Source organism: Branchiostoma floridae, chromosome 19, assembly GCF_000003815.2.
Source record: "Branchiostoma floridae strain S238N-H82 chromosome 19, Bfl_VNyyK, whole genome shotgun sequence".
In the NCBI taxonomy this organism is placed as follows: Eukaryota; Metazoa; Chordata; class Leptocardii; order Amphioxiformes; family Branchiostomatidae; genus Branchiostoma; species Branchiostoma floridae.
Window position 1 is genome coordinate 4,039,041 of NC_049997.1, and position 10,921 is coordinate 4,049,961.

At 41.5% G+C, this 10,921-nt stretch overlaps 2 protein-coding genes across 3 annotated transcripts in view; both read right to left on the bottom strand.

Annotated features, from left to right (window-relative positions):
• Positions 1–348: 348 nt before the first annotated feature.
• LOC118406785 lies at positions 349–7,388 on the bottom strand. Of its 2 annotated transcripts, XM_035807107.1 has the most exons (7): positions 7,074–7,388; positions 6,606–6,752; positions 5,859–6,037; positions 4,476–4,635; positions 3,306–3,402; positions 1,439–1,888; positions 349–1,228 (listed from the first exon to the last, which is right to left on the bottom strand). In XM_035807107.1, the coding sequence occupies exons 1-6, from the start codon at positions 7,257–7,259 to the stop codon at positions 1,467–1,469; spliced, it is 1,191 nt and encodes a 396-aa protein (XP_035663000.1). In that variant the 5' UTR covers positions 7,260–7,388; the 3' UTR covers positions 349–1,228; positions 1,439–1,466. The 2 variants fall into 2 exon arrangements, with proteins under 2 accessions (XP_035663000.1, XP_035662999.1); XM_035807106.1 differs by having other exon boundaries at positions 349–1,888.
• A 1,811-nt stretch (positions 7,389–9,199) lies between these two features.
• LOC118407082 (pentraxin fusion protein-like) overlaps positions 9,200–10,921 on the bottom strand; it is a gene marked incomplete in the record, with an annotated part of 9,434 nt that continues 7,712 nt past the window's right edge. The window contains 2 exon segments of the mRNA XM_035807500.1: positions 9,200–9,654; positions 10,475–10,638. Of these exon segments, the coding sequence (XP_035663393.1) occupies positions 9,623–9,654; positions 10,475–10,638 (196 nt within the window).

Sequence of the window (10,921 nt, forward strand, 5' to 3'; positions counted from 1 at the left end):
TCCGGCCATGTTTGAATTCAGAATGCCAGCGTTTTACAAGGTCATATGATGGTGCATCATCACCATAAGTTTCATTCATTTCATCAAAAGTCCCCTTTGGTGTGCGTCCTTTCAAATACAAAAACCGGATCACTGCGCGACACTCAACTGGTTCCATTTCACACCTGGTCCATTTCGCACCTGACTCAGTTCAAACACCAGTAAATCAGAAACCACAATTAGCTTATAGCTGTTTTTTGCAACATAACCCATAGAGATATGAATCATTACACATACAAAACTTCATCTAGATCAGATGACTGGAAGTGGGTCAGAAGCATTACTTATTGCACGCCCCTCGTACACTCATTTTCAATCTTGTAACAAAATTTTCCTTGATATACAACAAACTTTGACAAATGCTGTTCATCACAACATTTCTTTGCGTATCTTGCACAATACTAATGTAATGAAGTTAAATACATCTTATAATAAATATATAATAAGGCTATTACTTTTAGGTACAAAATATTACAACACAAATCAAAGTAAGTTCTGCTCTGCATTCACACAAATTAATACTAAACTTAAATGGAGAAAAAATGGAGACGAGAAAAGTTTGGTATATGTTCTTCTTGCATTCAAACAAATAGTTGCAAAATGATACTGCAAAGAACTGTCAAGAGATCGATACACGTGCATTAACACAAAATCATATAACGTTAGTTCACCTTTATCCGTTGGGTAACCTATATCTGTTGTGTTGCTAAACAGGATATCCAGGGATATTAAGTCGATGGACGGTAGTTTCAAATTGTACTATTTTAAAAATGTTAGAGTTTGAAACTATCATCTGTTAGACTTAATTTCCCTAAATACATTGTTCTTAAAAAGAACGGATAAAGGTTACCCTACGGATAAAGGTGAACTAGCGTTATACACATAATAGCTTTCATTATGCCATATTAGATTGCCAGTCAAATGTAACAAATGATATTTCCTCTATCATTCTTGTAAAAATTTTGTCTTTTCAAAAACATCTAATATGAAATCTTTGACCAAAGTTTTACATGATACATTGAACAAACAAATGTTTTCTCAGTGATATATCACTGGCACTTTATGACAGCGCACGTTTTCAGAAAATAATTTTTTCATTTGAATGATCGAATGAACAAAAAAATGAATAAACGAATAAATGAATGAATGAATGAATTAACAAAGGAATAAATGATCTCAACAGAAAATACTGTAAATGCATTTAAGTTCGCAGGGATTTAATTTCGCGGTAGCGGGAAAAATGACTTTTCGCGGGGGTTTTAATTTCGCGGTAGCACCATTCACTGTAGTATCTTAATGCCCAGGAAAAATGTTCGCGGTGGTTTTAAATTCGCGGTAAAATGGCCAACGCGAAAACCGCGAACATAAATCCACTGCGAACATTTCTGCATTTACAGTAGATACTTCAAGCCAACACAGATGTTTTTTCACTGATGTTCCATGAAGCTCCTGAACTGACCCCACCCGACCTCCTGCCACCACTCCCCCATCCTCCCCGACACAGCGACCAGATCACCATGGCAACCCAACGCCTTCTCCACATCATGCACGGACTTACACATCACGAGATGCTGCATGCGCGTGTCTGCGGCACTTAGTTTGTCGTTTGCGTACAAGGTGTAGTCCAGGTACGTTCGCCATCCGAAGTTGATCCACCAATATGCGGCCGTGAGTGCAAGGGGCATTGGGATGTCCCTGTCCTCATGGGAACCAGAGAGGGGCGTGTCATGATCAGGTGAGGCTCTCTTGTTCCTAGCGGCTGCATCGTTGCCTTTAGGAGATGGGGACCTGTTCTGAAAATTTGGCACTCTTCTGGTTTCTTCCCGGCCTCTTTCGGGGTGACTTTTACCTATAATGTAGCAAACAAAATAAGATCTGTTCTCAATTCCCTGCAGATCATAAAGCGCTGCATCAAAATCTCCAAGCTGCAATGTTACCTTCACTTATGTAAAAGTAACATCATAGATGGTACAGTACAAAATCAAATGACCCCTAACATTAAAGGGGCATTCCACTCCAGAAAGGAGTCTTGTTTTCCAATAGATAATGTGTCAATGAATACATAATCAGCCGAATTTTGTGGAATATATCTTGGGATGAATTGCGCGATGTTTGTTTTGTAAAACAATATGACACTCACTAAACCCATGCAGACCCTACCCATGCATTCCCTATACGCATAGACACTTTGTTTATTATGCAGATTTTCCCAATAAATGAGGTTCGCTAAGCACGCCGAGAAGGCAAATTGCTCATAAGATAGCAAAGAATACAAGGACAAGATGAGATTCCTTAGCGAACCTGAAATTAGTTTTGTAACCTTACCTAAAAGTTTTGCATTGTATTCAGTCATAGAATCAATTCAATTAGAGGGTGCTTGGGGAGTTTAGTAGAAGACTGGGTGCTTTTGAGGCACGTGCAGCAACTGGCTACTTTATCTTATAATGTGAAGTAGTCTGCATTTATTACTTCCTAGAATTAATTTATATCGGAAAAAAACACTCCCGTGTGGAGTGGAATGCCCCTTTAAAGCTTGCTCTGATATGATAGCAAAAAATACCAGTCAAGGCACCAACAAAATCTGGTCTATATTAATTAACAGGTGGTCACTATAGATAAGGATTCTTGCTGCTTGTGTCGACCTGCCCAAGAACACTAATCAAGGGAATTGGATAAAAGCTGGTCTATGTGGACAAGTGTTCACTATACACCTTTCTCACGCGGCGGCCATGATAGATGTAAAACGAGTTCAATGTGGCAAACATAATTAGCAGTTCAACTAATGATAGCCTGCCAATTAGGAAAGCGACCAATGAGTGAAGTCCGTCAAATATTTGCATCATTATGTTTTTATTTTGCATCTCTTAAGGACTATGGGACCAGTCTACACTACTCTAAATTCCTACATTTTTGGTGCATAACACTAATTATAATATTTATTATTATACCTTATATCATGAAAATTTTTGTGGTTTGGGGGAAAACTAAATGGGGCCTGATTTTAGAAATAAGTTTTGTCTGTTTGCCTCATTGACCTCGTCTTCGATCTATCATGGCCGCCGCGTGAGAAAGGTGTATAGATAGGAATCCTTACAGCTTGTGTCAATGGGAAAAATTATCTAATGGATTACCAAATTGGTCACCATTGGCCAGGTGGTCCTTCAATAGACTGTGAGGTACATGTATATGGTACAGGTTTGATTGTATTTCAACTTTATTCAGAAAAAAAATTCAGAAATGGAACCAAGATTAAGGTTTTTTTTTACCTGTTCCCTCAAAGGCCACCTTGACACTTGTTTCCTCTGACCCATGACCTGCTGTTGCACCCTGGGAAGGATTGGGGATAACCTGAACCTTGGGCTCCTGTATCAAATAAAATTAAAATGTCAGTGAATAAATGAAGCAAGCCACTCAAACCAAACTATAAACCAACAACAGAGATAGCAGAGGGGACCTGCAACTGGGTAAATTTCTTTTCATTATACAGTTAAACCTGTACTTGTCCAAAGTGGCCACTTTTTGTCGGTCCCTTGGGTATTTTATGTACAAGTTGCCACCTTTATACAGAGGCCACCTGTCTATAGTGGCCAAATTTGTCCGGTCACTTGAGTGGCCGCTATAGACAGGTTTGACTGTATATTAAGGAGACAAGTTGTATTACCAAACACATTCAAGTCTTATGTTGATGAAGGCAACTAAGATCTAAATGACAACAGTTACTCAAGAAACTTGGAAGATCTAAGATTTTGGTAACAGTTAAAACAGTGAAATGTTTCAGGTAGTATCCACTTAACCTTTTGCCAGAGGCAGATTTGATATCTGCACTCATAGTCAGAGTCTTCTTTCCTCTTACAGTTTCCAAAGTCGGATTCAGTTTAAAAATTTATATCTTCCTCTATAACTATATCTACCAAATCACAACATTTTCTGAAAGCTAAATCTGTTATATCTGTTATAATGTTCACAAGCCGTTGACTATGTCTTACCTAGCCTGAGTATCATCCTCCGTAGTAACCGCTGGCTCACGACTTTCGCTTGCTTTTGCAGGGTTGAACAAGTTTTCTAAAATCCACTTTTCCTATCGGGCAAGCACATAAAAAATGTACTTGCCCGAACCAATTTTTCACTTGCCCAAAATTCAAATGTCACTGTTACTAGTATATGCATTTTCACTTCCAGCAATGGAATTCTCTGTAGACAATTGCTTGATGTCATGACTGTAAAAAGTAACAAGTATATCAAAATTGCACTAAAATCAATGGAACAATCTTACTTGCCCGATCGGACAAGTGGGGTAGGACATGCACTTGCCCGAACAGCACTTTCACTTGCCCTGGACAATAGGGCTAGTGGACTTGTTTATCCCTGTTTTGTTAACAAGCGAAAGTCGTGAGCCAGCGGTTACTACGGAGGATGATACTCAGGCTATGTCTTACCGCCAGGTAATTTTTCTTCGCAGCAGCCTTCTTGAATCGTCTTGTCGAGGCCAGATCTGCAGCTGAGAACTTCGGACAAGACTTCTTAGCCCAAAGAACACCTGGCTTGTCTCCTTTCTTCTTCTTCTTCTTCTTGTCTGCTCCATCATCACCATCATTTCTACAAAAATATGACAGTTTTACAATTACGTCGCTCTGCAAATTCAATCAATCAAATTGGAAGAACGAACAGTTCAACTGTGCTATTTAGCATTAAATCTTTCCTTAACCTAAGTCAGTTTGCAAATGCAGTGAAACCTGTTCAAAAACACCAATCAAAGGACTTAAAAAAGTATGGTCTATGTACATGAATGTAGACAGGTGGTCACTAGGGCCCAGTAGGGGTGGGTACCGGTACAGAAAATTCAGGTCCAGGTCCGGTTCAGGTCCAGAGGATCAGGTCCAGGTCCGGACCTGAACCTGGACCGGATTCAGTATGACTCATACCAATGGTCCATTTCACTACAAAAAAATCTGTTTGGTGGAGTATTAGACTTAGAATGGCGTTTAAAAATCCCACAACGCTAACTGCACATGTACGATTGGCTGTAAAACGTGGTAGAAATTAATATAAACTCGACTCTACTTCACTCTTGTTATTTTCTTCCACCTGCAAGCGCCAAAACGTATGAATGCCTGATAAAATAATCTGTTAATTTTCTAATCGGTCCAACATCCGGTCCACCTAATTTTTTCAGGTTCGGTTTTTCTGGACCGGTCCAATAAGAAAAAACGGTTTTGTACCGGTACACTGTACCGATACCCAGCCCTAGTGGTCACTATAGACAAGATTGCCAATGGAAGAATCATTCAAGAGACTACCAGGTGGCCAAGTAGTCCTAATCTGTAAGACATTGGTCACTAGCACAGGTTTGACTGTATATCAATGTGATCCTTATTTAGAGGTACACTTGTACAGGTATGCCACCATTATGTTAATCATCAGGTCCCAGATGTGTTCCATCATCTTGTCCTCAGACAAGGCTCACACCATTAAACCTAGTTGCAATTTACTCTGATCCATTGTCATCCCTCGCGATTCTTCGAGTTCAATTCATGAGAGCACAGGTGCAAAGGCCGAGTGGGTAGAGTGTTCGCCTTGCATTCGGTAGGTCGTGAGTTCAATCCCCGGCCGAGTCATACCAAAGACTTTTTCTGCTTAGCACTCAGCACTAATGAGGAAGAGTATGGAAGCTAAACACACATCACTACCAGCAGACCAGCCCCCTGCTGTAGTGACTTGCACAAATGTGTGGCCCAAGGGCTTCGAAGTGGAGATGGGCGCCACCCTACGCGTCTGTAGATGCATGGCAAACTTTAACTTTAACAGGTTTGACTGCCTACCGTTGTTTCTCTGCATCTTTCTCAGCATCCCAGTCTTCGTCTTTCTTCAGGTACCCCCCACACCGGCAGACACAGAGCTTGTACGTCACGTCGTTCACGCGCTTGGTCCACAGGTCTCTTTGCAGCTGCTCCAACGTCCATGATCGGAGCCGACCCAGCTGCTGGGGGCGGTGGTGACTCTGCGAAAGTATCATTACCATCATAATCATCATTATCTGACATCATATCTTAGATTTGTTTGTATAAAAACATATTTTCCGTGGCTTGCTGTAAAGCAGTGTCACGCTGCCACTGAAATGGTCCACCCTGGCTAAATACAGTATCAGGAAGCTACTGTAATGCATTTAAGTTCGCTGGGATTTAAAGTGACTTATTGCGGTGGATTTAAGTTCGCGGTAACACCATAGACTGCAGTCCAATACCATAATAGGACAATGTTCGCGGTGGCTCGGTAAAGTGGTCACCGCGAAAACCGTGAACATTAATCCACCGCGAACATTTCTGCATTTACAGTATAAATTCTAAGAAGTCTGAGTCTGAATAGACGACTTGAAACTTGAGCTGTGTACCTAATTAGTAAGGAAAAAGTTCACAAGGAAAAGAAGAGCAAGTCACTACACCACAAATTTTAAGAACCATACTTATCTGAACCCAGAGGAAATCAATAAGGTGAGTCCAAGTCTCAAACCCCTCTGGTCCAAGACAAGAGTTGTCATGAACAAAGCTTTAAAATCACAACTTTTTAACCTGTAGGTTTTTGATGATGTCATCCTCCCAGGCCAAGAAACAGTCCTCGTGCATGAAGACGCCTTCCTTACACGTCTTGACGGAACAGACGACTTTAACTGCTGATGCCATGTCTGTGACTTCCTTGCTGTTCTCATGGCGACAGCCCTGTAAACAAAAACAAGCCACATAACCATATTATAAAGTCATCTCCTCCACATCCCAATTAGCAGTTCTATCAATCACAGCATGGCAATTAGCGGTTTGACCAATGATATAGGGGCTGCATGTCCATCAAATATTTGCATTTCTAATTGTTTATTATTTTATTTTCCAGTTCTAACGTTACGTTTTGACGGAGGTGGGCTGGACAATACTCGGGTGTGACAGTAGATAATCCTTTTTGTCTGCACGAATTTGACACGATCGGGGATACGACAACACTAACAAAACTGCTTTGAAAATTCAACGACAGGCGTGCGTCCTTACCTTTGGTGAGCAGCAGACATTCTTCTTCTCGGCGGTGTCCTGAGCGTTCGCTCCCGCCTGTTTCTCGCCGGCGCGCCACCCGGCCGGATCCCTCGCCTCGGCGCCAACCGCCTTCAAAACCGCCCGGCAGTTGCTCCTACTCCTGCTCCGGGCCTTCTTGGTCCTTCCCTTGGCAAGATCGCGCATAACTATGGGGATTATCTACCGTGTAACTCTGAAAATACCGGCTATTAAAAGTTGCACCTGGAGTAACGGATCATCACCTGCTGGCGCGTTGAAACTGAGTAACGTTAGTCGCACATTCTATTCCGCGCATTCCATTCGAATTTCCTGGCGGTCTCACAGCGACGACTAGCGTGCATTGTAAGTATTGCAGCAGTACAGATTCTGTTGGTCTACGCTTACCTTGCCACTCGCACCACTGATTACAAACCTTGTCGAAAGGTAAAGCAATTAATGATGAGCGCACCATAAACAGTTAGAAATGGCTAAGACTGGTACAGCGCAAAACACATCTAGCAAGACAATTTTAACGAATTTCTTCGATGATGTCTCAACATCAACGCGCACGACAGTTTCATAACTATTAAACAAATGGTATTCTCTATAGGAAAACAGCCAAAAAGTAAAAGACAATGCAATGCATTAGATGTGCACATGCATTAATGGAATCCGATGTAGGGCTTACTAATTACTAAGTAGCGTAACTATACGTAGAAAATCATGGCGACCTACATAATAAGTTCATATACATTTGTACTCTCATTGACGGTCTCACAGCAACACCTAGCATGTATTATCAGTATTGCAGCAATCGGCTGCAGTAAAGATAACGGCTAATAGAGGACGCTGCTACACCGTCTAAAATTACGCACAAGGAAAAAAAACGTTCAAGGTTCATGCTCATGTTCAAACTAAATTATATGTAGAGCGTAAATTGTGTGTTTGATGCCCATGACTTCGGAAAATAACAACTTGAGATGGTGCTAAGAAGCCAAAGCATCGAAAAGTCGGAAGGGTGTTGTGCGGTTAGAGGAGCAAGTAAGGTTCACATTTATGTAAAAAAAAAGGCTAAATTGAATTTATGCAATGTTATTCAAATTACTTTCCAAGGGAGTGTAAACCAGGGGAATATGAGAGAAAGGAGGAGAATATGGGACAAAGTAGTAGAACCTGGGAGAAAGCGGCAGAACCTGGGAGGAAGCGGTTGAATATGGGAGAAAGCGGGAGAACCTGGGAGAAAGCAGTGGACACTGCGAAAAAGTGGGAGAAAATGGGTGAAATCGAAAGCAGTAGACTATATGGGAGACAGCGGTAGAACCTGGTAGAAAGCGGGAGAACATGTGAGAAAGCAGTAGAACCTGGTAGAAAGCGGGAGAATCTGGAACAAAGCAGTAGAACCTGGGAGAAAGCAGTAGAACCTGGGAGAAATCGGGAGAACCTGGGAGAAAGCGGGAGAACTTGGGACAAATCGGGAGAACCTGGGAGAAATCGGTAGAACCTGGGAGAAAGCAGTAGAACCTGGGACAAATCGGTAGAACCTGGGAGAAAGCAGTAGAACCTGGGAGAACCTGGGAGGAAGTGGGAGAATATGGACGAAAGCGGTAGAACCTGGGAGAAATCGGTAGAACCTGGGAGAAATCGGTATAATATGGGAGAAAGCGGTAGAAAGCGCGGGAGAACCTGGGAGAAAGCAGTAGAACCTGGGAGAAAGCAGCAGAACCTGCGCCAAGTCCAAGCGTAGTGATAAATTTTACTTTTAAAGAATAATGAGCAAAATTTGGTGGCGAAATTCACATCTATACTGTTTCCGTATTCGTTTAAGGAAATTTCCTTGACCGTGTCACAGCGACACCTAACATAACGTTATATGATTAGTATTGCAGCTAATGCAGTAATACTGACAACTAATAGGGGGCGCATATCACTCAGTAAACGGCGATGCATATACGATACTATCAATGCACACTTAAACTAATAAGGAAACCGTACAGATGTGAATTTCACCACCAAATTTTGCTCATTATTCTTTAAAAGTCAAATTTATCACTTCGCTTGGACTTGGCGCCTAATTTCTCGATTGAATAAGCACAAAAAGTCTAAAAGACAATGTATAAATGACAATTTTTATTGTAACTCTTCCAGAATATGTGAACACAAGCAACACACCAGAAAACTGTATTGTGCAATGCTTTATTTATAAACATATTGTCCACACAAGCAAAACAGCAATGCTTTATTCAAAACACATTTTCCACACAAGCAAAACAGCTATGCTTTATTTCAAACATATTGTCCACACAAGCAAATAAACAAAAACTCGATCGCAAATGCGTGCGCAGTATCAAAAATTTCTCAAATTCATTAATACTATGCATATAGCAAACCCGACGTATACATCATGAAATCGCTCGACGTATACATCGTAAAAACACTCAAAAACACAAGAAAAGTAAGGAAGGAATCTCCCAAGGGAGGTACATAAAAGTTAAATGCCTATTCTTCAACCATAAACTATTTCGGACCACTTTCCGGATTGAATCCAGTGTTCAGTCCCAGTCAGCAGGGTCCAGGCCAGTATCTGTAAAAGAAAAACAAAACAGTTTTTTTTGCTAACGAGATTGTTCAAAGAAAGGTCAAGAGAGCACTTCAAGGCAATGAACTAAGAAGTTGGGAATAACTGAGCATGGAGATAGCGGTGGACATTTGTTTTGAAGACCATTAGATAAGTTGTAGACAGAAGGGAAACAGTTGTCGTCGAGAGAGTGCCATAATTTAGCTGTTCGGGGAATGAAACTTTTGCTGTAGAAGGAGTTTGGAACCGCATGGTGTACAGTATACAGTAAAGGCATTCTCCATCATGAATAATGATTAAGGAATAAAGGAATCATCATCGAGTTGGATCGAGGGAAAGAAGAAGGAGAAGAAGATAAAGTCACATTCTAGGGCACGTTAGAGCGAAAGAAGAAGTACCCTATCTTCTAGAGGATGCTAGTGTAAAAGAAGAAGAGAACTGAAGTCTCCTACATTCTGGCGGATGTTAGATTGAAAGGAGAAGGTAACTGAAGTCTCTTAAGAAGAAGATGAAGTCTGGGTTATATTAGAGGGAAAGAAGAAGTAATACCATCTTATATTCTAGGGGATGTTTGAGCAAAAGAAGAGGGAGAAGTAGAATAAACCTCTTACATGTACGTTCTAGGGGATGTGAGATCGAGGGAAAGAAGTAGAAGATGAAGCCTCTAACATTCTTGGGGATGTGGGATCGAGGAAGAATGAGAAGAAGATGAAGTTTTTTTACTAGGGTATGTAAGAGGGAAAAAAGAATTAGAAGAAGATGAAGTTTTTACTAGGGTATGTTAGAGGGAAAGAAGAAGGAGAAGAAGATTGCTGAAGCTTCTTACATTCGTACACCCTGACTTCGCATATGTTGAGGGACCGGGCCTCTCCGGGCAGGCTGACAGCCACATACCGGCCGGACATCCCGCCGCAGTTGATGCTGAACACCGGGGTCTCCTCGTAGTCTGCGCCGTAGTCTCCTCCGCACTGCTCCATCTGGTCAATCTCTCTGTAGATATTCGGATGGGGAGATTAGGAATGGGAAGCTTTTAGTTTCCTAAGCTTGGGTCACTTTTCCGTTCAAGTACAGCGCCGTTTCTATGTAGAAAGGTTGTAATATCGCTGCCCCTCCACACACGCACACACACACACACACACACACACACACACACACACACACACACACACGCACACGCACACACACACACACACACACACACATACACGAAAGCACACACACACACACAAACACACACACTCATTCACACACACACACATATACACACGCACAA